At 39.4% G+C, this 27,724-nt stretch overlaps 1 protein-coding gene and 1 long non-coding RNA gene across 2 annotated transcripts; one reads left to right on the forward strand and one right to left on the reverse strand.

Moving 5' to 3' along the window:
• The first annotated feature begins 1,026 nt into the window (after window positions 1–1,026).
• On the forward strand, window positions 1,027–24,234 carry fgf18a (fibroblast growth factor 18a). Its single transcript, XM_077247337.1, has 5 exons — window positions 1,027–2,360; window positions 16,719–16,758; window positions 17,703–17,880; window positions 20,763–20,869; window positions 23,531–24,234. Exons 1-5 carry the CDS (start codon window positions 2,329–2,331, stop codon window positions 23,798–23,800), a joined length of 627 nt encoding a protein of 208 aa, XP_077103452.1. The 5' UTR covers window positions 1,027–2,328; the 3' UTR covers window positions 23,801–24,234.
• LOC143756702 (uncharacterized) lies at window positions 10,954–17,508 on the reverse strand. Its single transcript, XR_013210317.1, has 5 exons — window positions 17,476–17,508; window positions 16,650–16,768; window positions 14,676–14,758; window positions 12,275–12,520; window positions 10,954–11,257 (listed from the first exon to the last, which is right to left on the reverse strand). It is a non-coding gene; the product is annotated as an uncharacterized LOC143756702 (long non-coding RNA).
• Window positions 24,235–27,724: the final 3,490 nt, after the last annotated feature.

Below are 27,724 nucleotides of genomic sequence, written 5' to 3' on the forward strand. Positions count from 1 at the left end.
GTGTTACAATGGGTGGAGGGGACCAAAAGGATGACCTGCAAGTCCAAATCACTGACTAACTACTGACCCTCATGGCCCACTATTAATAATAATTGTCTTCCAGCTCACACACATGCACATGACTATTGTGTTTGAGTGTGTGCGTGGGTTTACTTAGTTATACTTTGAGCTAAAAAATGTCCCCAGAAGTTAGATAAATAGACAAAGGACATTCTCAATTAAGCATGATCAGGCTGCTTGGTTGGTTGGATTTAAAGAGGTGTTCAGCTAATCAGACTGGGAAACCATCAAATTGTCTTAAGCTTCCTTAATGTTTACCCTAAAGTTCACATATTCTCTAACGTTTTTAAATCGTTTAAAAAACAGCATGTTTTGAACATCCAGAGAACATAGAAATAATGTTTTCATAGCTTAATGAACGTTTAGAAACGCTTTTATAACATATTTTTGTTAGCTGGGCTAGTCTTGATTTAGGTCTATATAAAACAACAGAGGTCTAAGGTATGCCCTCATTTAGATAGTTAAGTAAATGTGTGTGTGTGTGTGTGTGTGTGAGAGAGAGAGAGAGAGAGAGAGAGAGAGAGAGAGAGAGAGAGAGAGAGAGAGAGAGAGAGAGACGAGGAGGGGGTTCAGGGAGGCTGGGTGAGTGTTGGCTTGGCTGACCGTCTGCGGTTCTGTCGCGGTGCTGAGAAATGTTCCTTTTGGATCGGACCGTGAGCTTTCATACCTCCCTCTCGCTTTCAAACGAACCGTCTCTCTTCACTCTGCCCTCTTGAGTTTTACAGTCATGAAACGCACTAAAAAGCATCAAAAGCACTAAACGTCTACCGTAAAGCGTTCTGGCTGGTCCTGGTTTACACGAGATTGGGGATTTTGGTTTTGAACCAGAGGCAGATTTTTACCCACATAACGTGTGGGGTTATGGTTTTTGACCCGGACTCAGCTTTTTTCTCCGACGCTTGTGCTATTTTGTTGCGCACGGTGACATTGGCGAGTGTTTTCGCTGTAGTCGGGCGACATCACACAGAGATTGAGTAATCTCGTTTGGATCCAATAAGTGTGTGTGTGAGGGGAAACGCAAAAGGAAGGAGAGAGAGAGAGAGAGAGAGAGAGAGAGAGGGGGGGGGGGGGGGGGCTGGGGGAGGGAGGGTGGATTGATCTGAAATCTTGTTCGTTTTTTTTTTTTTTTTTACTTGGAGTGATTTCTGCGCTCTGCCGTGGAGCTTCAGAAGACAAACGAGCGGAGAAGAAACAAGCCGCGTTTACGCACCGCGCGCGCAAAAACGCGTTGTTAGTTTTTACATCCAACGTGAATTTGTGAATGAAAGCGGCTGAGGAAGAGGAGGCGGCGCAGGTTAAGTGGACGCTGCATCCAGTGTACGGCTTGCCTTCTTTAATGCGCAAAAAGGAGACGCGTTTTACCTCATCGACTTAAGCCCTTTCGTCGGACAGACTTTTGCGCTGTTCTGGGGGGGAGCTGCAAACTTTCTTCATTTTTAAAAATAAATAAAAAGCTCAGATTGCATTCTTTCCCCCTTCAAACATTTTGGAGGTGATGTCATCGGCCCGTGTTTTGGCTGCTGTTGCGCTGGAGCTCCAGAATTGAGTCCGGGAAATCAGGTGCAGGGAGCTGCTGTCGCGGGTGGCTGGGAGCGTGTGCCTCTCACCCCTCCGCCTTTCCTTCTGCTTTCCTTTTACTTTCCCCCCATCATCATTTCCCCGTCTCAGCAGCCATGACCGAGCACGCTCCATGGTACCCGGGGTCCAGCTCGCCGCCACCGCGTCTTCATCTCTCCATCCCAGTCCAGGTGCTTTGCCTCCCGCGGCGCGTCATTTCGCCCGTGGCGGATCAGCATTGACACAGACCCTCTCGCGTGCGCATGCACTCCACGGAATTAATCATTTTTAATCCTTATCTGTGGAAGGACATTTTCAGCAGGAAAAGTTACGGTCGGACTGCTTGGAAAACCTTTTGCTGGCTGTCAGGAAAGTTTTTATGAGCGGAAACTGCGTATAGGTGTGGGTCGCGTTTGAACTTCGCTTCACCTGTTCGTCAGACTCCGGAGGATTCAGCTGCGCCCCGCCTCGCCCCGCCCCCTGCCCGTTACCGACCGCGGACCGCAGCCATCCGTAACGGCGGTGGTGCTCTCACACCCCGCTGACCCCGAGGCGCCCGTTGACGGTGAAAAGATGCAGTCCACCGGCGCCAGCGGGAACCTCTGCCGACCCTGCATTCAAACGGATTAAACAAACCGGACAGACGTGAAGCCGTGACCCGGAGAGCCGTTTCTCAAGCGCGCACGGAGCCCCACGGACGCGGAGGAAGCGATGTGGGCCTTTCTCTCCACGGTGGCTGTCTTGTAAGTCATTTCTGAATGACCTCATGCAGAATGAGTTGTAATGTTTAAATTATTAATGCTGCTTTTAAAAAAGGTCAATTACCACAGTCTGTGTGCCACACGCTTCACTTGACATGACAAACTCCAAGTCTTAATATGGGGTCACACACTACATAATGATCGTATGACATCACATTTCTGGGTTACCATGGACACAGATGTCAATCACACCCAGCTCAGGTAAGGCCCATCCAATGAAAAGAGCTCCAAAGGTGTGTCTGCCACTCTCCTTATTTTCCTTTATTTTTTTATTTTTTTGTTGTGCACACATGGCAGTCATCTTGAGATGGTTATCATTCCTTTCCCAACCTGCGGATGGGACCAAAGGGCCTCTGATAATCCATACCCCGAAAGGCAGACGGAGCGCCTGTCTGGTCCCGAGCTCTCCAAATTACTAATAATAACGCCCAAGGATAGTTGTTGAAGCAGGCACAGAGCTGGCACCTTATCTGCTGTCTGGAAAGAGCAGTGGCCATGTGACCTTCTCCGGCAGGAAACTGCCGTTTAGAGACAGAAAAACATCAAACAGAGCTTTAACATTCTCAGACAGTTGTGCAGAATTAGCCAGGAATTGTGGAAGTGAGACTAGATCATGTTTGCTTAGCATGTGCGCTTGTTCTCAAGGTTGGTGTCGTTTCAAACGGATTCACCGTCTAACGATAAAATGCACCATATTTGAGGTGGTTTCAGTTCAGGGTCTATAGAAACAGAAGACAGCAGGCACAGATGTGTTGAAAGCGAGAGGCGTCAGGTGCGCTAGAGGTTATTTGTTTGAGATGAGGTGAAGATAAGTTAGTCACCATTTATCAGTTGATTTCGAAGCTCTTCTCAGTGAAGCACCTGCGGTTCAGTGACTTGCTCAAGGCCATAGCGATAAGCAGTAGACAATGAAAGAAGACTTGATTAGTGCAACTCATGTAATCAGGACAGAAATGTACAAACCACATGCTCTACATACAAGAAGAAACATGAAATGCATGGAATTTAACCTATTTAAAAAACAATCAATTTCCTAATTTCCATTCTGCTTCACTGCACTGTAAAAGTTATTTTTGAAGTTTAATGGACTATTTCAGTCTTTCTTCTTGCAGTTTCTTTGTAATCATTTGAAATTTCTTGCAAAGCAAATCCTAGCCATTTTTTTTGTTCTATGCTGGTTGGTGCTGGCCTGGCAAAAGTGCTGCTGTTTTGTTCTGGTGAAGCAGGTGACCAGTGAAGTCTCACTTGCCAAGACTGATAAGAACATCAGAAACAAAATAGGTTTAAAATGGTGAACTTTATCATCCGGTTTCACAGACAAGGCTTAGGTCTAGTCAGACTAAAATGCATGTTTGAGCTGCTTGAACTGAAAGCAACTTGAATTGACAATTCTTAAAATATATCAGTGCCATTGTTTTGTTTAAAGATGCACACCAGTAATGTTTTTTTCCAAGGCACATTTATAAAAGCTACTTTAATGTCCTAATTGAACCAAGGCCTAATCCTGGCTTAATCTAAGCCCTGTCTGTGAAACCAGGTCTAAGAGGAGTAAAAATCTAGGAAATATATCACCATATCAGGACTGATCCAGTGACCTTGAGTGAGTGCTGCAGAAATAGAGGCTTTTACAGTGACATATCTTACATGCAACGGTGCACATACGGGACTTTCTGTTCCTGTAGATCTTTCAGAGAACACCACTGGAACATTAATCTTAAGACTCGCAGCACCTACAGCCCTGACTGCATTTCTCTTTCCTTCCCTGTGCTGCTATATTGTTTAAAGTTGGCCAGCGGTGTAAATTGTGCTTGAAGGGTGTGCAGGGTGATTTGGGATACGACTCCACCTCGCTGCGCTCAACTCTACACACGAACGCCTTCAGGAATCATTCTGTCTCAGGTTTGATGATGTCATCACCTTGCTTGTTTTGGCTGCCGACAATAGCGCTCAGTAGAGTAAAGCTCGCAGCTACTTTCTTTCTTTCTTTCTCCTTCTCTTTCCCCTTCCCCCCCACCTTTCTCTCTCTCTCCCTGGCAGGCCGCAGGCTCGTTGCGGTTTGGGAGGGATACGGAGAATCCGAGGTTGCAGCTGAAGTAGTTTTTTTTCCTCTTTCTCTCCCTCTCTCTCTCTCTCTCTCTCTCCCTCTCTCTCTCTCTCTCTCTCTCTCTCTCTCTCTCTCTCTCTCGGTGAAGCACTACTGTTTTAACAGCTGAGAGTTCTTACGGGACCCAGAGCCAGTCTCACCTGCGCAGCCAGGGTTTGGCAGCTACACCAACCGTACATGCACAGATCCGAAGCCAATGTGTGCTGATCTGCAGCCAGCATGCACAGATCTCGCATGTGCAAATCTGCATACCGTGCGGCCCGTGTGCAGTGTGCATGCATGACCTCTGCTGCCTATTAGAGAAACACAACACATGCATACTAATGCATTTCAGTCAAATGTACAGCATGTGTGTATAGCACACGCATACAAGCATCCGAGCTCAGTAAAGCCCTAAATATTCTTAATACACTCAATAACATTAATAAGACCTTGCTTATTACTGCATATTAATAAACCAATAAGCACAGAATATGGAAAACAAAATGGTTAATACTATAGGCTTATTACTTATGTATATATTAGCTATTTTACAAACACACATGACTGTTGAACAGTTTGGGGCCAGTAAGATTTTTTCACTTTTATTCAGCAAGGATGCATTAAAATGATCAAAAGTGACGGTAAAGACTAGCCTGGCTCCGCCCTCCTACGCACTTCCGCTCAATTTCATTTTCCTTCAGTACTACGTCTGGGATTGCGCTGTAGACTTTGGTTTTCTCCGATCAATTTTTTAACCGGGCCAATCAGCGAACAGAGGGAGTGGCTGAGAACGATGACGTTGATGTCGACTCGTGCGTTATTTTGAGTTGTAGTTCAAAATAAGAAAGATGCGAGCGAAGCCATTCGGTCCGTTGTGGCAATGCTGCCGAATATCAAGAAGTTAAAGCCGGAGCAAGAACAATCTTTGCTTAGTTTTGTGTTTATGGCCATCTTCCCACGGGGTTCGGGAAAAGACATATGTCACGACCAAACGTTAGCGATTGGTTATGGCAGATAGAGTGACTCTGGGCAGATCCAATAGTTTTAGACTTCAATAGAATACCCGCCTACAAGGAAGTTAACGCTTGTCAATGGAGCGGTGCCAGACTCTCTGTACAAATGAAATGTACGAGAGTCTGGTAGAACCAGGCTAGGTAAAGACATTTATAATGTTACAAAATATGTAAATGCTGTTCTTTTGAACTTTCTTTTCATCGAGGAATCCTGAACATAATTGAATCATGGTTTCCACCAAAGCAGCACAACTGTTTTCAACATTGATAATAATCAGAAATGTTTCTTGAGCAGCAAAATCATCATATTATAATGATTTCTGAAGGATCACGTAGATGACTGAAGACTGGAGTAATGCTGCTGAATATTCAGCTTTGATCACAGGAATAAATTACATATTACAAAATATTCACATAGAAAACAGCTATTTTAAATTGTAACTGTTTTACTGTATTCTTTTGATCAAATAAATGCAGCCTTCGTGAGGCTTTTTCAAAAACATTTAAAACATCTTACTGACCCAAACCCTTGAACGCTTAGTTCCTTAGTTTGTGTATACAGCTTCATACATATTAACATCAGAAATTCAGACAGCATAAATCAGTGCACACAGGTGGAGAGGAGCTGTTTATGTGAGCAGGTGCACACACACATAAACACACATGAGAACCTGGTCAGCACATGCACATCTGGTCAGTGATGATGCCGAGGTGTGTGGCCGGTCGGGGATCTCAGGTATGAAGGGTCAAAGAGCAGGTGTGTGTCGGCCAGACAGGTGAAGCCTGTGCCATTCGGTGACGCACCATTTAGCAACACGATACACTGAGTGTCTCTGTTCCATTTACATTGGTAATGTGTTTCTGAGGAAACTTCACAAACACATGTGAGCTCGCGAGCATATTGGGCCAGTATGAGTGTAGGTAACGAAAAGGGCCATCTAGATCCGTTCTGGAGAGCTTTCACATGCTTTTACATTTTCCTACAGCTTTGTTTAAACATCTTCAGCAAGTGGAGCAGTTTAGCAGTAGAGAAAAATGTTTTTAGGGTGCAGTGACACCTGCGCTTCATGACTTGTTTTATGTGCTGTATAAACACCAGGAAATTATAGAACAGAATGACAGATCAAATCCAAGAATCTGATTGGTTTGAATCGCTTTGACCACCCTGAAGATAATTCAGCATAAAGGGGTTTTGCTGATTATTATGGCCATCATAGACTACGTTTATATGCAGCCAATAACCCGTTCAAAACCGGAATGTTAGCAATAAACCGGTCATGCACGGCCATGTAAACACCGGCAAAAACCGGAATATGCTCATATCCCGGATTTTAAAAAACCTGGGGTACCCCTTTTCTAACCCAAATTTTTGGTCATGTAAACGCGTATCGGCATATCCCCATAATGATTTGTGTTCTGTGCATGTTCTATTCGCAAGGAATCTTGGTCTTTTGAGTAGAGGAACTTCTCGGCGCATACAAAAACCCGCGTGCAGTATACCGGAAGTACACATGGCGAGACGCAGCACAGCATACTTTTGGAGCGAGGTCAGTCCCAGCACCAAAGTGCAAACAAAGGTGATCGCTATCTGCCCCCAACTATTCATTATCCGCGTGCTGCTGCTGTTGTAGTTGTCTTTGGATCCAGGAAGAAGAATCGGAAATGACGCATATTGCGTCTTAAGGTGGTCCGAATGTCCAGATGCTAACTGTGCGTCGCCATTTACATCGGGATATTGCAATTCCATGTATACAGGAGTAACTCTCTCTGCTCACGCATGTAAACGGGTTATTCCTAATGTTTCAGAAACCCGAATAGTGACCTTAACCCGACCATAACCCAAATATTGGCTGCATGTAAACGTAGTCAGTAACTAACTGCTAAAAAACATCTAAAGTAGTTAACTTTTTTCCCTAATCACTTTAGAGCCACAGGAAAATTTGATAATAATAACAATAATTCATTACATTTATATAGCGCTTTTTCTCGGCACTCAAAGCGTTTTACATAGAAGGGGGAATCTACTCAACCACCACCCAATGTGCAGCACCACCTGGATGATGATGCGACGGCAGCCATATTGCGCCAGAACGCCCACCAAACACCAGCTTACTGGCGGAGAGGAGAGAGTAATTAAGCCAATTAGTATATATATATGGGGATGATTAGGAAGCCATGATGGACAGAGGCCACTGAGCAAATTTGGCCAGGATTACACCCCTACTCGTTTGGAAGACATCCTGGGATTTTTTGTGACCACAGAGAATCAGGACCTCAGTTTAACATCTCATCCGAAGGACGGATATATACTAATAACATAAAATTATGAATAAATCCCTTATAAAAAAAAAATAAGGTCAAAGAGGAAATTAAGAGGACTTATACAGTATACACTTATACAGTAAGAGGACTTATACAGTGAAAATAAGGTCAATGTCATATATAAACGGTAAATTATGCATTACTCACATTTCATGATAGTCACCACTGAAGAGTTTGGAACTATATGCGCATCTTCACTGCAAAACGATTTTCTTCCTCAGTATTTTCGTCTTGTTTTCCAGTACAAATATATAAACATTTTGAAAACAAGATACATTTACTTGAGATGCACTATGACCTGAAAACATATTATCCTTAAAAAAAAGAAAACAATCTGCCAATAGGGAAAGAATTATAGTTTTGTTTTCACTTTGAATTAAGCTTATTTTTCAGACTGTACTGGCAGAAACATTTTTTCTTGTTCTCAAAAAACGTGTATGTAAAATACAAGGATGGCACATTTCAAATCAGGTACTTCAGATTTGCGTGCGCCAGCCAAACAACTGCCATAAATGATGAATGGAAATTCTAACAGATAGCTTTCAAATATTTTAGACCTGCTTTGCCCTGTTTACACCTGCTATTAAGATGCGTTTTTTTTCCGATCAGATCACATGTGGACGAGGGAGACCGGGGTTAAACCCATACTCTTTTTGGAAGGACATTGTGGGATTTTTAATGACCACAGACAGTCAGGACATGGGTTTAACGTCTCACCCGAAGGACAGTGCTTGTTACAGTATAGTGTCATCATCACTATACTGGGGCGTTAGGACCCACTCAGACCACAGGGTGAGCGCCCCCTACTGGCCTCACTAACACCTCTTCCAGCAGAAACTGGGTTTCCCCAGGAGGTTTCCCATCCAGGTACTGACCAGGTCAACCCTGCTTAGCTTCAGTGGCCAACCAGTCCTGGGCTACAGGGTGATATGACTGCTGGCAACATTTTGTCCACGTTTAACCACTTCTGTCCTGATTTCTTCGAGGGGAGGGTCTATGAGAGGGTAAATGTATGGGTTTTTTCAGATCTTTTGATCTAATGGATGAAATAAGCTCACAATTTACATATGAACGCGACCAGAGATGCGGAGAGCTCAGCTTTAGTTTCTGCTCTGACAGGCGCAAGACCAGACGAACGCTGTGAGTGTGTGTGTTAGTAATCAGGACTTTTGAGAGAACACTGTGCTTGGTACCTTTTTCCTCTTCAAACCAAACTTGTGTCTTCAGCTGACAAAGTTTAAATCCCATCTGGCTAGAGCGCTTCCCATAATGTTCACGCGTTAGGTCAGTAGGTAGAGAGTTGACGGTCTTCTGTGGCTGTTTTCAAACACATTCGATCACATGAGCGTTTACACTACGAAAGCAATCCGGGCGAATACGCTTTCCCCTACCTCTGGAAGTGGACGAAAGTGGACAAGCTCAAAATGTTATAGACCCCGTTTACATCTGTACTTAGCGCCGTCCACTAGTGATCCGCTCGAACAAAACGCATCTTAATACTCTGGTGTAAACAGAGCCATTGATTCAGCTCTTGTGAGGTCAAAGGTTAAAGTGGACATATTGTGGAAAACATGATTTCCCTTGTCATTTTGAATAAGAGTTTGCTGTACTAGGCAAACACACTCCATTCACAATGGAAACGAAGCTGTAAAACGACTTGTTTAGAAATCATCGTTATTATGACAGTTATGAAATTTACATATCAAAGGCAATTTTCGGAGCAACTCACCAACTATTCAGCACTGTTCAGCAACTGAGCCTACCGTAATGAACGACAGCATGAACACAGATAACAGGGAACGTTCTCAGAATGTTCTGGCAAGGTTATCTCAATGTTATGGACAAATGTTCCTTCAGTAACATTAATAAAACATTCATTCAGAGTTATCTGGTCTTTAATAATGTTTTCAAAAGTAAAACATTTTGCAGATTTTTATTTATTTATACATCGTCATAAAAGCTTTTACCTTCACGTATACAATGTTCCTCCAGACAAGTAAACAATCATCAGACAGACTGTTACTATACATCATGTGTGGGTAGTTGCCAAGCGTGCAACAACAGTGAACATGGGAAATGTGGTTTTTGTACACTGTGCTGCTGTTGTAGGGTGTGTGTTCCTGTGGTTTACTGTTTATTGTAGAGAGTGTTTAGCTGATGTGAACAACACATTTGAATGAGAATGAAATGTCACAGAGTGTGTGTGTGTGTGTGTGTGTGTGTGTGTGTGTGTGTGTGTGTGTGTGTGTGTGTGTGTGTGTGTGTGTGTGTGTGTGTGTGTGTGTGTGTGTGTGTGTGTGTGTGTGTGTGTGTGTGTGTGTGTGTTTAAGAACATTTTAAAGGAAAGCTCCATTTCAAAACAAGTTAAGCACAATGAACGGCATTTCTGCTAGTATTTGTTGAATATATCCTCCACACTACAGCATGTCAAGTCAAGTATATTTGTATAGCGCTTTTCAGAAATATGAATTGTTCCAAAGTAGCTTTACAGAGAATCATGATGTCAATGTGTATAATATCTTAATTTCTTAATGCCATGTAGATGTAATCACATTTAGTAGATTACAACTGGGCGATAATATAGTTTACATTTTGCGACAATACACGTAATCAAGCAGTTGAGATTTATTATATGGTATATATCACTTTACATGAGTGTATATACAACTTCATATAGAGAGCTGTGCAAAAATACAGTTTAATTATTGCGATGATAAGCAGTTGATATTTTCAGAACATTCAGAAATAAGCTTTTAACTTAATGGAAATATTTGCAGAGATGTCAATCTGAATTAATTAAATAAAACAAGCATTTAAAAATAAAGACAATGACAAAATCACAGAAGTCCATATGACTTTCTGTACTATATTCCAAGTCTCCTGAAGCATATGACACTTTGTGCGAGGAATAAACTACAATTTCATTCAAAATTAACCAATAAGCCATTATTTTATTTTATTTTATTTTAGATCTCAACAGCATTCATTCCCACCACTTTTACTGTAAGGAAAACAGTAATAAAAAAAATAATAATAAAAAAAAGTTGTAAATAAAATAAAAATGATTGAAGTATATGTCGTAAAAGAAAATACAATTTCAGTCTTTCTACAACACGATTTCACATTTAATTTAATGTGTTATTTGCTGTTTGTCATTATTTGTGAAATTTACTAGCAATTTTTGAGTAAAAATCGTTTCTACCACCAATTTTGGGTGAGTAAATCATCAAAGTTTTGGGTGAACTATTCCAACAACTTGTACTGAAGCATTCCTTTAATTGTGTGGTTTTGTCATGTTATGAGTGCATGTGTACATTAACTGTGTGTTGACAGGCATGATGGAGAGAGCGTGTACATGTGTGTGTCTGTCTCATTGCAGCTGTCAGCTGGTGAGACGCTTCCTTCTTCTCTCACATATCTCTTCATAGCTGAGGCAGTGTGGGGGAGTCTTTCATTCTCTACTTCCAGACAGGGAAACAAGAGAGACGAAGGGAGAGAAAGAGCAAGGGATTAAAAACGACAAGATGAGAAACACTCTCTCAATTCCTTTCATATCTCCTCCATTCCTGTCTTTTTTTTCCCCCTCTGGCATGTTTTCCTCTGTTTTCGGCGTCTCCACTGACCCTGGTGGTGATTTCATTTTGCGGGGTGAATTTTTGGGATGTAAACAAGTGACGGGCCACAGCTGAATCATCCAGAATAAATCAAAAACTACCGTCTTATCGCGATCAGAGTAATATTAATGTTCCAAAGAGATGCAACCTGGCCGCAATTCTCACTAATCATAACGTCAGACAGAGGAAACCTCATTGACTGGGAATCTGGTGGAGTGAACTCACTGATGCGCTTTTACATCAGGGGTCAGAGGGCATTTCTGGAATCGAGTGTGTCAGAGTCAATGGAATCGTGTTGCTTTTGAAACCATATAAGAAATCATAAGCCTTCTCTTTCGGCGGTCTCTGAATAAGCACACATATGACTAAGGCATCTGTTAAAAGATTAGATGTGTCATTTCTGCATCACCAAACTGAATCATCAAAATAATCACGGAAAAGAAACGTTTTCAAACACTCGATTGGTCTTCCATTGGTTGGACAAACAGATCAAACTCATGCAGCCATGCTATGAAAACAACACAGAGTTAGCCTATGATTGGCGTACTTATAATTTACATTGAATTCGCTGAACGTTCTAACATTCAAAAGGCAAAGTTTTTTATCATTCACTCTCGTCCAGATGAATATTACGAACAGTACAGTATAAATCTAATAAACATCCATGCAAAATATGGGATTGTTAAAGACCGTTTATACCCTAAACCAACCCTCACACTAACCACTAAGAGAAGTACACTTACAGCCAATTTATGAGCATACCTGTAGTTTGCTTAAAAGCCAACTATGAATGAGGAGATTTTTGACTAGCATCAACAAAGCATTTTGGCCTCACAAGTATAGCAAAACTTGTACACACACCCACACGCTCATGATCTCAGACATTCGGTCATGGGGAGGTCGCGGGGTCACTGGCGAGACGATAAGGAGGAAGTGATGTGTTCCGCTTTTTTTCTCTGTTCACACCCACCGTCGCCTTCTCAATGAGTGACATCACACTGACCACACCCACACCACCCAGAGAGAGCGATATCTGATTCACTGTTTTCACGAAACATTTGCCAAGAAGGACACAGGGAGGGAAAGACAGAGAAATGTGTGCACAAGCTGTGTGAGAGAGAGAAAATAAAGACAATATGAAGGTGAAACACAACCAGTGTCATTTTACCTATCACTGTTATTTTAATATCATTGATATCCTATTATAGTTTTTGATATAGATGTAATTTTTTTCATTTCATGTGTTTTAGTCATTTTTATTATTTATTTATTTGTGACCTTGGATCACAAAACCAGTCTTAAGTAGCACGGGTATATTTGTGGGAATAGCCAACAATACATTGTTAGCGCTGACGTCACCTTTTCTCGCTGTCGCCAATGGGAACAGGCCACCCGGGGAATAAGAGTGCACGCCAGACGTTTCCACAGAAGCTCTCGGCTCGCTGAGACTCAGACCACGCAGCTTTCTGTCATGACTTTGTATACCCTGTTAAGGCTGTGGTTCTCGTTCACTCTGTGTGATGCTGAGTTTATGCATGAGTGAACTCTTCCTGTGTTTAATTCTCTGATTTTATGTAACTTGCTCTACAGCAGACCGCTGAAAGTTACTAGTGCGGAGAGAGAGATAGACAGGTAGCATGTCACGTGACATACACTGCAACACGCAGGGATTTCGCTTTTGTCTAAACACATTAGGTTAGGGGCGAGTGCCACTCCCTGTATTTCTGTTTTCTGTTAGTTAGTGGAGATTAGGTAGGGCGTCTTGGACGCTGAAGATTATTGTTTTCTTCTTTATTTTCTTAGTTAGGAGTAGAGGTTATTTAACAGCTAGACTTCGTTTGGTTTTGTTATTTTCTTTTCTTTGGCGCCGTCCACGTCTATCTTTTTCTCTTTTCATTAACTTAATCCATCTTACAGAAATTCTGTATCTCATGTCCATTTATATATATATTAATCTATATTCGTATAGATTAATTCACTTTATTTTCGCCATTTACCTTGTTTGCTGAATAAAGGTTTTGGCTTTTTGCACAGTAAGCTTGATTGTTGGGTCTTTTGTACAAACCATGGCTTATATATGTCCCTCTTTAATGTCGCATTTAAATGTTGGACTCCCGAACCCCTAGGCTAATTCGGGGGTCGTAACAGGGTCAAAATTATCAATTCTTCTTTTATGCCAAAAATCATTAGGATATTAAGTAAAGATCATGTTCCATGAAGATATTTTTTAAATTTCCTACCGTAAATATATAAAACATTTATTTTAGTGAGTGAATGCAGCACAATCGCGAACATAAATGGGCAACTTTAAAGGCGATATTCTCAATGTTTCGATTTTTCTGCACCCTCAGATTCCATATTTTCAAATAGTTGTAACTCGGTCAAATATTGTCATATCCTAACAAACCATACATCAATGGAAAGCTTATTTATTCAGCTTTCATGTGATGTATAAATCTCAATTTCAAAAAAATGAGCCATAAGACTGGTTTTGTCATCCAGGGTCACATTTTTGGTAACACTACTATTTATAATGCATTATAAAAGTATTATTAATGCATTAATTATGCCTTGTAATGTACCTTATAATGCAATGTATGATCTCATGAGTAATTGTAACCACAGTTATAATACATTTGATTATAATACTTCATTGAACAGGCGTAATATATAATGCATAAAAACACATGACTAGCAGCCACCTTCAGATGTGCAGGGAATCTGCAAATATTTTAATGCACTTTAATGTACGTTATGAATAACTTTATAATGCATTATAAATTCAAGGCTTTTAGTAAAGTGTTACTCTTTTTTGAAATGCCTATATAGGGTTTAAGTACATGACATGATTTTTTTTTATGGTTTTAGTTTTGGTAAATGATAATAACATTCAAAGTTACAGTAACATTACGCTTCCCATACCGCTTTTATTTAGTTACTTTAAGTAATCAAACTCAAGGTTTTCACCTGGTGGATAATAAAACAGCTGAGAAAATCCCACAAACTTACACTGAGCCATATCTAGAGACCAGAAGATTACAGAACAAACCAAATGTGCTAAAACCATCCACGCTTTAATGACCTTATAGCAACACCTTAGTATCATGACAGTGATTTCTGCATGGGAATATGCCTATTTGCACATTAAACTAGCATTGAAGAATGCATTTTAACATCCCAAACATGACACAAGTGGCATCAGAACTGTAAAATCTGTTTGCAAACCACATCTACAGGCAAATGCATTAAACTGCAGCTCTACCTCTTCTGTTGAGCAGGTGTTGACCAGCATCATGAGGACTTCTGCGTGAGCTCAGCATCAGTCCACTCGCACTGCACAAGTCTCTACACAAAGAAAAATCACAATGGAGATTCTCATTAGTCCTGTAAAGCTTGACATGAAATAATTGACAGAACAATAAAAAAATGTCTTTCTAAATCTAAAGTTTATTGAACATTTTGACAAAATATGTTTTTTTTTTTTTTATGTCTGCATGTGTTTTTTGTTGTTGTTGAGTATCACATCAGGTTTTTGTGGTTCTATAGGTCACACGTAGGCTCACTATTGGCCGACGCTGGTCATGTGTGTGATGCGCAACAACAACGCAATTTGTTCACAACAAATGTGAACGTACAACACAAAAGCACTACGCAATCACACTAGTGAACTGACTCGAGGCCCACAGAGAAGGAAATAAGTAGTTGAAATAAAGTGGTTATTTTTTTTTTTTTTTGCGCACAAAAAGTATTCTCGTCGCTTGATAAACTTAAGATTGAGCCACTGTAGTCACTTGGACTATTTTAACAATGTCTTTAATAACTTTTCGGGGAACAAGTTTCAATCCCTCAAGAAGCCTATGGACTAGTATGGAGGAGTGATCCAGCTCTCAGATTTCATCAAAAATATCTTAATTCGTGTTCCGAAGATAAACGAAGGTCTTACGGGGTTGGAACAACATGAGGGAGATTAATTACTGACAGAATTTTCATTTTTGGGTGAACTATCCCTTTAAAGTTTCAGATGTAAAGCAGAAGACATTGGTCGTTATTCAGCTCAATTTAGTTCAATAATGCTTCATTGGTTGATCCGAAGCTGAAGCTCAAACAATCAGTCTCACAGTTTTACGCTGCAAATGGTTTACTTATAGTTGTCTCTACATATTTAGCTGGGATAGGAGAAAGTGTTTATACATCAGAAAAAATACACACGTCACCTTCAAGTGTATTTGAGCAGAAGTGAAACCTGTTCCTCAACTGGTTTCTATAGTTTGGAGTTTGCAGAGGCGTTAGTCCCGTAGGGGCCTGTGGTCTCCTCTTTGGCTGTCATAACATCGGACTTTTCACACTGACTTATGTTGAGCAGACGCACTGATCCGTCCTGCAGGCCTGTTCGATTTCAAAGTCACAGTCCCCTGCCAGAAAAAAGCCTGTGGTGATGGAGAACTTTACCGTGGGCCGAGCAGCGCTGCCCTCATCCACTCGCTCTTATACGCTTAAAATCTTACTCACACCCATGGACGTCCAAGTTTCCATGAAAATCTGAGTTATGCTTCAAATGTCAGGTTTTTCCCTTTTCCAACAACATGTGGAGATTAAACCAAGAAGAGAAGTCGCTGAAAATCAGCATTAAATGCAAATTCATCTATTTTCTAAATGCATGCTATAGATCTTATTGTAAACATTGGACCTTTTTCACATTTCCCGGGGTTCTTAGAAGCTGAAGTCACATCATATAACTTCTATCTACCTTATTTTTAATGTAAGAACGATAGGACATTTGTTCATTTTTAATATGCGAGTCTTCCTGTGTCATTCGTTTCCAGTTCTTTTACCCGTACAAGGACAGTCCATTATGCTGCTTTATATTGCAAACTGGTATTTATCATCACATTATTGTTTTGTAGAGCAAATTTACTGTTTACTGCACTTTATCATTGTTCTAACTATTTCCCTATAGCTTCTAATGAACCTGATATCTCGCATTAGGTGTTTATTTTTTTATTTGATAAGTATCAGCCAGCATTATAAGTGGGACAAACAAACTATTTCAGTAGGATATAAGACCCGAGTCAAGGTTTATTTTGTGATAATGAGCATCTGACTGTACATTAGCCTTTACATAAACTTCAAGCTCTTGAGATGTAAATTATAACATCCCTTTCCCTGTGGATCTGCTCCGTCAGCAGGGCTTTGGGTTGCAGGGTGGATTTGTTTTTGTTACCATGGTAGCACTCACCTGACCTTGCTCTCTCTCTCTCTCTCTCTCTCTCTCTCTCTCTCTCTCTCTCTCTCTCTCTCTCCTCAGGTATATCCAGATGATGCTGGTCATGTGTAATCCTCTACAGGTGAGTTAACCTGCTCAACATCAAACAAAATGGACTGTTTAATACACATTCCTGGTGTTATTGTGCACAATTTATCAGTACATGTTATTTCAAATATGTTTGTCTTAATAATTATAAATTTTCATTAATTTGCTAACACTTGACACTGTCACATTCTATAACATTAGAACAGTAATTTGGTGTAAAAAACAATTTTCACTCAGAAATTGCAAGTGAATTTCACAAACAATTATGAAACCACAAGTAACACATTGAATTAAACATGAAATTCTGAAGTAAGAAAAATTTACTCCATTAATCTTTATTTACAACTTCAAAAATTATTTTTTTATAGTGTAGCTAACATGAACTAACAATGAGAAATCAAATTTTCACAGCATTTTACAATCTTTGTTAATGAAAGGCAATCAAAATACAGTTCTTCATTGTTTGTTCACAGTGCATTAAATAACGTTAACAACTTTTGATCTTAAAGTAAATGTTGAAAAAACATTAAGATCAACAAATGCTGTAGAAGTATTGTTCATCATTTACTCTAGTTAACTAATGTTAACAAATGAAACCTTATCATAGTCATCAAAGTCATAGTCATTGTTTTAGGCTTCTGTTGTACAGTAGATAATGCAGCCAACAACATACACTAAGTAATTTAGTACTGGTTAACATAATATAAATCAATAAATCAAACATCGATAAATGTGAGAAAAAAAATGTTACCGCTGGTATACGTTGTAGATGCTCTGGAGGTTGTCATCCACAATCCACTGCAAACTCACATTCTGATATGAAATCAATGCCTGTGTTAACAATAAACACTATAAAGTCAAACTATAGGCCATTACCATGGTACTTTTTTGTTTTTACAATGATTTCACTACAGACAAATTTCAGATTAAGAAGGGAAGAAAGAGTGGATGAGGATGTGTGTGGTCTGTTCACTGCAGGTGTTTGGAGTGGATGGGGTGAACTTTAGTGTGCACGTGGAGAACCAGACTCGTGCACGAGACGCCATGAGCCGGCGACATCATCGCGTGTACCAGCTATACAGCCGCACTAGCGGCAAACACGTCCAGGTGCTCGGACGCAAGATCAGCGCCCGCGGAGAGGACGGAGACAAATATGGTAACAACACACACACACACACACACACACATGTATATCTCACTCTTCTAGCAAACACACATGAGAAGACTGACCACAGACAGACACAGACACACACTTCTAGCAAACACACATGAGAAAGACCGACCACAGACAGACACACACAGAGACACACACAGACACACACATGTATATCTCACTCTTCTAGCAAACACACATGAGAAAGACCGACCACAGACAGACACACACAGAGACACACACACACACACACACACACACACACACACACACACACACACACACACACACACACACACACACACACACACACACACACACACACACACACACACACACACACACACACACGCACACACACACACACACAGGAAACAGGAAAAGACTCAGCTACTGCTGATACAGTGATTTACAGACAGCGAGAGAGAAAGAGACGCCAATGAATTCTGTTTTCTTGTAGGATTTTGTTGATATTCCAAGAAAAACATCTCACTCTTAAATGTTCAGTATGGTTCTCTATAGAACCCTTAGTGTTCTTCACTCAATTTAAAAGAACACTTTATGCCAAAAAGGTTCCATACAAGGAGAAATCTTTATTTCTTAAATTATTGCATAATACTTTTTTAATGTTTAACAGGTTGTTTAAAATTTTCTAGGGATAAAGTATGTTTACATGCTGTTTAATTCATAAAATTTAATCAACATAAAAAATTGAATTAAAACAAAATGAATTCATTAAAACTAATAAATCCATAAAACAATCTGATGATGGAACCTCTGGCAGCACCCTTTATGATTCTACTATATAGATCTGTTTCTTTTAAGAGTGTATGTGATGTACATCGTTGCAGTAATATAAAACTATACTCATATCATAAAAAAAAAGTTTTAGTTTTATCAACTAGCTCAAATTCCCACTTGTTTCAATTCTAATATCTACCAAACAATTGCACATTTTCTGTTTTCAAAATTGTGAATTTTGAGTTTAAATAAATGTAATTGTGTCCGTCAGCCGCCCGACCTCCACATATTATTATTGGCTACTGAAAAAACCTGTCAGTTGACCACTTTCCTCTCCCCCATCCATCTATTCATCCATCCATGCATCCATCCCCCTCTCCTCTCAATGGCCTCAGATGTGTTTCAGAAGCACATTTAAAGGGCAAGGAAGTTGAAAATCGATATCTGCGCTCAAATCGAACAGCGGGCCCGTTTCATTCATGGATGAATCTCACAAAATAATCAAAAAGCCACAGAAATAAATTTTTTAAAAAGCATGAGAAAGAAAACATTTAGCATGTTTCCCCCTCAAATTCTCTTTTTTGTAATTTCATTACAAAACTTTCATTAACGCAGCAGCAAATGTTACTTAATAATATATATATATATATATATATATATATATATATATATATATATATATATATGTATATATATTGTTTCCCAAAGCAACATGAATAATTAAAATGACAAGAACACACAAGTTACTAAAATTTAAATGAAATATACAAAAATAAAAACTAATTCAAAATATATAAAAAAGATATCAATTATGTAAAGATACTAAAATAAAGCTGTACTGTAATACAACATTACATTTAAGACAGTCTAAATGAAATGTAATTGCGCAAATACTAACCCTTATTTATAAATACTTTAAATTTAAATAATTTAGCATAGCTCCCCCCCCCCCCAAAAAAAATTCTGTCAAAATTCTAAATTGTCCTAAAACAAGTTTCATTTTAATGAAGTAGAATATAATTTTAATAATTTAATTTTAATTTTAATAATTTTTAATAATGTGAGATTCGCCTCATAATGCTTACATTTTTTTATTGTGAAAATATTGTTCTGGAATCTTCCGGGTTTTTATGATCGACTCTACTCATCAGGAAATAAAGGGAAGAGAAAGACAGGGAGGGGAGATGGGAAGGGGGATTTAGGATGAATGTATTTACACAACGAGTGAGGGATGTCTGGATAAGGAGAGATTGGAGGACGACAAAGAGGTTATTGATCTCCAGTGACCCCTGCGCTCATAAAGGTCACGCAAGGAGCCATTTCAGAGCTTCAACTGCCATATCCTGAAACACACACACACACACACACACAGGCTGAATGACCTCAGTGAAATATAGCGTGAAATGGAGGTTTTTAAAATGAAGTGACAGAGAGGCTATGTTCAGAAGAGCATAGTACAACACTATTCGTACTATTTCTACAACGTGCCGTGCATTATGAATATTGTCTGGAATATGCATGGAAATCCCGATCACCCACCACATGTATCCCATAATGCATTACAAAGAACCGAAAGTGAAGCCAATTTTTTAAACACCTTCGACTCATTATTTGATCAGACTGCAGAAAGTTAAAAACATTTGTACAGGAAATTGGATTTAAAATGTAAAAAAACGTTGTTAACTGGATGTCAAATAAAAAAACATGCAGTGTAATGAAGTCATGTGACAACAGTGTAGCACTATATAAAATATTGTTGCATATTTCATATCTTTTATCAAAATGTTTTAAATCAAAAATCCGTATAGAAATGGAAAATATTCTGGCATTGTTGCATTTTGTTTAATTGTTTAATTATAATTATACATGTAAATAATAAGAAAAGACTGACAAGCATGAGTGTGATGGTTATCTATACCTCTGTCGACCGCTGATGTCAATTATATTGAGCTTTTATTTATTTGGCTTAAATCAGGTTATCAATCTCTCTCTTGACTGCTATTAATAGTTCCAGTCAAGGCAGCTGCTGAAACAGAGCCATCACATCAGATTATAAACCTTAATTATTTACGTCATTGCAAAACCAGAGCTCAACGTGATATTTTAGTAACGTCTGTCTGTCTCTCTGCCTGTCTCTTCACAAGCCCAGCTCGTAGTGGAGGCAGACACCTTCGGCAGCCAGGTGCGAATCCGAGGGAAGGAGACCAATCATTACCTGTGTATGAACCGCAGGGGAAAGCTCGTAGGCAAGGTGAAACACACTTCCTTCACTTTGTATCTTTCCTATATTGAAACAAGTTCAAACATAAGCATAAGCATTGTCACTTTGTATATGTATATTCTGTATATTGTATATCCTGTTTTTACGTTTAGGTGCATTTCCTTTAACTCTCAATGCAATATGTAACTCAAAATAACACATGTATAAATTAACATGGAAAAGACCACATTCACACAGCAGCAGAATACAGGTGTTAGTCCTGTATTTAAAGTAACTTTTGGGTTAAAAATTATCCAAAATAAAATTTCGAGCAAGTACATAACCAACTAGTGTGCAAAACGATCTGCTTGCTTTAGCTCGATTCAAAACGGTAAGCTTTTAATAATGTTTTTAATTCCAGTTGTAGTGGTCCGTGGGAAATTCCAGCATGTCTTTGTGTCATTACGTCACATCTGTACACATAAAGAAGAGTCTCGGCTAGTGGATATATTGCGTGTGAGGATGTTGGAGGTGGAGATTTATAGCCTTTATTTTCTCACAGCACTTGATATTATTGAACTTATCAATTTGATGGTGGATCCAGAAAGGTACAAACGACAATCACCAGTGACAGCTGGAGACTCACCCGCTGTAAAGTGCAGAAGACTTCGGTCAGACTTCAGAGTGTCTACAGAAAAAAAGAGACTGCAACCGGCCCATGCGAAAACAAGGATAATATCGGAAGCGAATTAAATGTATTCACGCAATGCTGATGTTGTTAACATTAACAATTTGAGAACAAAGTATAATTTGCACGGTTTGACGTGATATGATAAGCGATCGTTAGATTTAATCAGTGTGATTTACTGCAATGCTTTTTTCCCCTTAGTTGGTCAGAACAAAAGTGTTTGTTACATACTTGTTCAGATGATTTTTTCCGGTAAAAATTCTTATGTTGGTCATACTTCCAAAAAGTATAATCTTTGATTCTGAATGTCAGTATCCACACCGGCGGCGACTGACGGCCGCACATTCTCCTCAAAACACTGGATTCATCCGTGCTGTGCCGTGCCGAGGTACAACCCACGTAAAGTTAATAATTCTGTGAATAACTGCAATTGCAATTTCGAACAGAGATGGCGACAAAGAGGAACAACTACGGACTTTATGTCCACGTTCACACAGGAACAGTTATTTACGGGAGTGACAACCGAATTCTGTAACCAAACTCACACCCGTAAATTTTCAGGACTCATAACCGCATTCTCGGAAAACCCGCGCTTTGTGAACAGAACCGGACTGGGCTGCATTTCCCAATGGTTCTGGCTTATGCCGCTTTCAGGAAACGCAGCCCCTTGTCTGTCACGTCATACAGTGGGAGAAAGCTGTTCTACGCTGCAGAAATGCGGGTTTTCGTGTGTGGTTTCGGTAACTTACAGCTACGGAGACATAAGCTGTGTCGTCTGAAGGTTTTAGATCCAGTCACTCTCCACCCAGATATTAAAGCTGCTATCGGTTAATGAAGATTTGTTGGATGAACTCGTGGCTCGTTTGGACTCTTGTCGTGGCAAAAGCGATTTTCAGTTTAAGTGAGGTCGCCATCTTTGATAATACTTAGGTCATTGGTTAGAGACTATGAGCTTGACTCCTGTTCATACACACAGTATTCGAGACGCTACTGTAAGTTCCTGTGTGAACGAGACATTTCGTGACTCTGATCTGTAAGTAAATGCAGTTGTCGAATCCCCAAAACTGACCATGTTAAAGTTGCATCTAAGGATGTGTTCACACTTGGCATATTTGGTTGGATTAAAACGAACAAACCCTGGTTTGATTGCTTTGTTAATGCGGTTCATTTGAATAAGTGTGAACGGTGCCATCTGAACCCTGGTGCCACCAAACAAGCGGACCAAGACCCCTGAAAAGATGGGTCTCGATCCGCTTACAAATTAACACTGGTGCAGACTGTGCGGTTCTAATGAAATATGAACGCAACAGGGACCTTGACAAAGACATGTAAACAAACCAAAAATGGGACATGATGTCGGAAAGAAGTGACTCTAAAAAGGACAGAATGCGCAAGCATACCTGTTTTTTCTCGTCATAATCGGGATGTTGACCATCACTGTTCAGTACAGGCATAAGAACCGCGTCTCCTCGCAGAAGATCTTCGTTTGTGTGTGACGGAGGATTCCTGCTGCTGTTTTGACTCCTTTACGCATTTTCTCTCCTCTTCATGAGTTCATCTGGTCGAAAAACCATCATATCTACACACATACAGCGAGCGCATTTAGTCCTGCATTGTTTTGATCGTAAGTTCTGTTGCAAAATATACCTAATAAAAGCCAATTAGGTTGTGAACATCTTTATCCATTTAGATTCCGTATCTTTAGGTTCGATGTTAAAATGCCACTGTGAACGCTAAGCGGACCAGGACTTTATTTTTTTTTCTGGGTCCGCTTAGCATTTCTGGTTTCTAGTCTTAGGGTGTGAACACACACCCTAAGCCTACATGAAATCAAAAAGGTTGAGAACCACTAATATAGATGATCAACAAACATGGATATGTGTGACTATTAGTCCATGTTTTTGTTTTTTAATTTTTTTAAATGTATTAAACATATAACGTTCATGGTCAAGCTAACACATGCACCCTCTTTGTTTGTGTATGTTTGTCTCCATATGTGTATATGGACTTTTCTCTCTTCTCAGAAGGCCAGCAATCGTAGCGCAGACTGTGTCTTCATAGAGAAGGTTCTGGAAAACAACTACACAGCGCTAATGTCAGCACGCTACACAGGGTGGTACGTGGGCTTCACCAAAAGAGGGCGCCCTCGCCGTGGTCCGCACACGCTTCCCAACCAGCAGGACGTCCACTTCATGAAGCGCTTCCCGCCCGGAGAGCAGCCGGACTTAACGCCATTCCGCTTCACCACCGTCAGCAAGAGGAGCAAGAGAGTGCGTGCCGCACGGCCACGTTAATGCGCACGCCAATATCCCACTGCTAACGTTTACATGAGGACTAGGAATAAACAAAAAGACAGTCCTACTCCACAGTCCAGTGAAAATGACACTGCTAATGCAAAGCAGGACCGTCTTGTCTTGTTTGACCATACAATGCCATGGTATCACTTTATATTCCACTGGGTTGGACCTCTACAACCCTAATAATAAATACTAGCTAATTTACACCAGAGCTGTGGTTTACGACAGCTCCCTTCTGACACGGAGATGACTAACCAAAGCAAACACAAGCAAACGGCCGGCCCAGCGCTCGGGCGGAGGAAGCGTTAGGCTGCACATCCAATGAAGACACGCAACAAAACACAACCACGCTGGCCTGATCGTGTTGCAGTTTTCCTAAGACAAGACATGGACGTGATCCCACCTAAGGGAGAGGAGCAGATATACCTGAAGAATGAATGAAAGAAAGAAAGACATGGACATTCAAGAGAGAAACAGATAAGAGAAAGGCTACTCTTATATGGGAGTGCTCCTTGGATAAGACCGGATTTAAAGGACATGGTCAGCCAAAAATGAAAACTTAGGCATCATTTACTCACCTCATGTCACTCTTAACTTGTATGCGGTTATTGTGTCTCTTTTACACACAACAGTTTATAGTGATCATGTTCGTCAAGCTCTCGAAAGCACAAAAAACACCATAACAATGATCCATCCCGCACATGCATCATATTCCAGGTCATTCGAAATCATGCAGCAAAAGTTATTATTAAAAGATTTCTTTATTATTATTATTATTATTATAACTTAACAAATTCATAGCTCTTGTCCATACAACAACAGCTCATTAGACAATTATAACTTAAAGTTGCAATGAAACGATGATTCTTCCGTATTGTGATGTACATTCAAAAGTGTGATTTCCAGACCTGGAAAAGTCATGGAAACTAATCAAATATTTCTATAATGAAAACTTTTTTATAGTTATATCGAGGGCTAAAATATTTTATATTTAATTATTTGAATATAGTATCTATCCTAGTTTGAAGGTTGGAACCAAGTAACATCAAATGTATTCTGTTCTGTATTGTGATGTACCTCTGAGATTATTGTTGATTGTTGATCAGTTGTTGATTGGATGTTGAGATGTGGGCGTGGCTCTCAAAAGAGAGCTATCAGGGGCGGAGTTTAAGCACACTAAAAAATTGGAGAATCCTGTATACATCAACAGAGAGAAATCTGTCATTTCAGCAGAAGATCTAGCTATGGCTTTTGATTAAACATTACGAGGTTTAAAAAAAATTAACCTAAACATGGGTGAATTCTTCATAGATAGGGTAACATTTAATTTCATGGCTTGCACAAATCATTATATGACTTCAGATATATAAAGATAGTGCACAAGGACCATAGTTATAGTGGTTTGTTCATTTTTGGATCATGAGAGACGTGGTCACAATGAACTGTAAATGTAAGGCGAGTAAATAATGACAGAATATTCATTTTTGGCTGAACTATTCATTTAAAGCTAATGAACGAATGAATGTAATGCTGTATAAGTGTGTGTGATGGCGTATTTCAGGTTGCATTAAAGACCATGAGGGATATAATCATACGTGACTTATAACAAAAGAAGGCCATTGCTGGATGGACGGAATTTGCCAGAACTGGAATGTAAAAGACAATAATGAGGAAACTCTCTCAAAGCTGCACCAAAAACAAACTAAACGACCAAAGACAAATGGTGACCAATGACAGTGACACCCTGAACAGCGAGGACAGCGGGATGTGGTGGGTCGTCACAATATGACACGAGGAGCAACGTTCCTGTTTGGATTCCATGTGGAATGCTGCTACTGGGAAATATAACGGAGAACCAAAGTCTTATACCAGCTTATTAAAGGAAAAACATTACAAAACCTTTTCTAAATATAAATATATATATAAATATATATAAAGATTAATGCTGACTAAGTGATATTACTTTGACTGCTACTATCATTGTTGTTACTATAAAAGAATTTCACTTATTTATTTTATCTCTGTGTACGGCAAAAACCTTTCCAAAGCCAGTAAACTCTACAGAAACATGTCCGTGTTTCAAAACATACATGTTGTGCGAGTCATCATTATCATCAAACAGCTAACGAAGAACCTTACGGTCAGCGATTCATGAGTTAGTACCAGCATTTTCTCACTGTATTTACCTTTGTTAGTCCATGATGTTAGTCATCTGAACGAACCCCAAACCAACAGTGCACGCACACACACACACACACACACACACACACACACACACACACACACACACACACACACACACACACACACACACACACACACACACACACACACACACACACACATATATATTAGGGCTGTGAAAAGATTAATCACATCCAAAATAAAAGTTTGTGTTTACATATGTGTGTGCACTGTGTATAATTATTTTGTATATATATAAATACACACACATGCATGTATACATTCAAGAAAAAATTGTTATTTATACATACAATATTTTTATTTATATATAATATAAATAAATATATACACAATATACATGCAAATATTTCTTAAATATATACATGCATGTGTGTGTATTTATATATATACAAAATAATTATACACAGTGCACACACATATATTATGTAAACACAAACTTTTATTTTGGATGCAAATAATCGCGATTAATCTTTTCACAGCCCTAATATATGTGTATATATATGTATATGTATATATATATATATATATATATATATATATATATATATATATATATATATATATATATATATATATATATATATATATATATACACACACACACACACACATGGTATATAACATGTGGACCTGTTGCTTATAATTAAAGCAGTTAAAACACACACACACACACACACACACACACACACACACACACACACACACACACACACAGTACTGTCACTGACAACCTGTAATCCCGGCAGTCTCTGCCCAGCTGAGTCAGCGGGAAAAGCAAAGGATTCCGAGAGAGAAACAGACTGTTCTGGAGGCGAAGTGGTGGAAAGATTTGTCGGCCAAACCCAGAGGAAGGTGTATGGTAATGCTGGAGGAGGAAAGAATGTTAAATATGTGCGTGAGAACACAGGGGTGACCTGAGACCTGCAGGAATTATGGGAAAAAAAAACATATCCCACCGACCCACAGGAAACACACACACCCTCCATCTCTCTCTCTCTCTCTCTCTCTCTCTCTCTCTCTCTCTCTCTCTCTCTCTCTCTTTCTCTCTCTCTGTCTCTCTCTCTCACACACACACACACATACGGTCCATGAGAACCAGACACGCAGAGGTCACGCTCACACATATTCATACACACCCGCGGTATGACACACACCGAACACGTCTGACACACAACACACCCTCAACCAGATGGACGCGCAGACACACTCATAACAGCTTCCAACACTGCGTTAAAATATGCTGTTAAATGCAGCAAATTACTGGTGAAAAACAGGTGAATCACAAAAACATGTCCAGGTCATATTTCACACACAAAAATCTGAAAGTAAGAAATAATTTTTTGCATAAACAAAAATTAAGAGCATTGAGTCAGGAAGAATTAACCATATTATACGCCAATTTCTTATTATTTTAATTAATTATATAAATCACTCATTACCATAATGCAAAATAAATAAAAACAATACTACTAATAATAAAGTATTTCCACATCATAGTGCAATTTGTAGTGGTAAATTGAATTTATACTGATTTAATAATAATAATAAGGTTATCATTGTGAAAATCTAATAAGTTAGGTTTTTTAAACTTTATGGTAATAAGAATGTTTAAAAAAAATGAAAATGTTAATTATATATTATTATTAAATAATAATTAAATTTACATTACAAATTGCTATTATTATAAATAAATAAATAAATAAACAATATAATTAT

Source organism: Siphateles boraxobius, unplaced genomic scaffold (assembly GCF_051911475.1).
Source record: "Siphateles boraxobius isolate OS27281-9 unplaced genomic scaffold, OSU_SipBor_1 3, whole genome shotgun sequence".
NCBI lineage: Eukaryota > Metazoa > Chordata > Actinopteri > Cypriniformes > Leuciscidae > Siphateles > Siphateles boraxobius.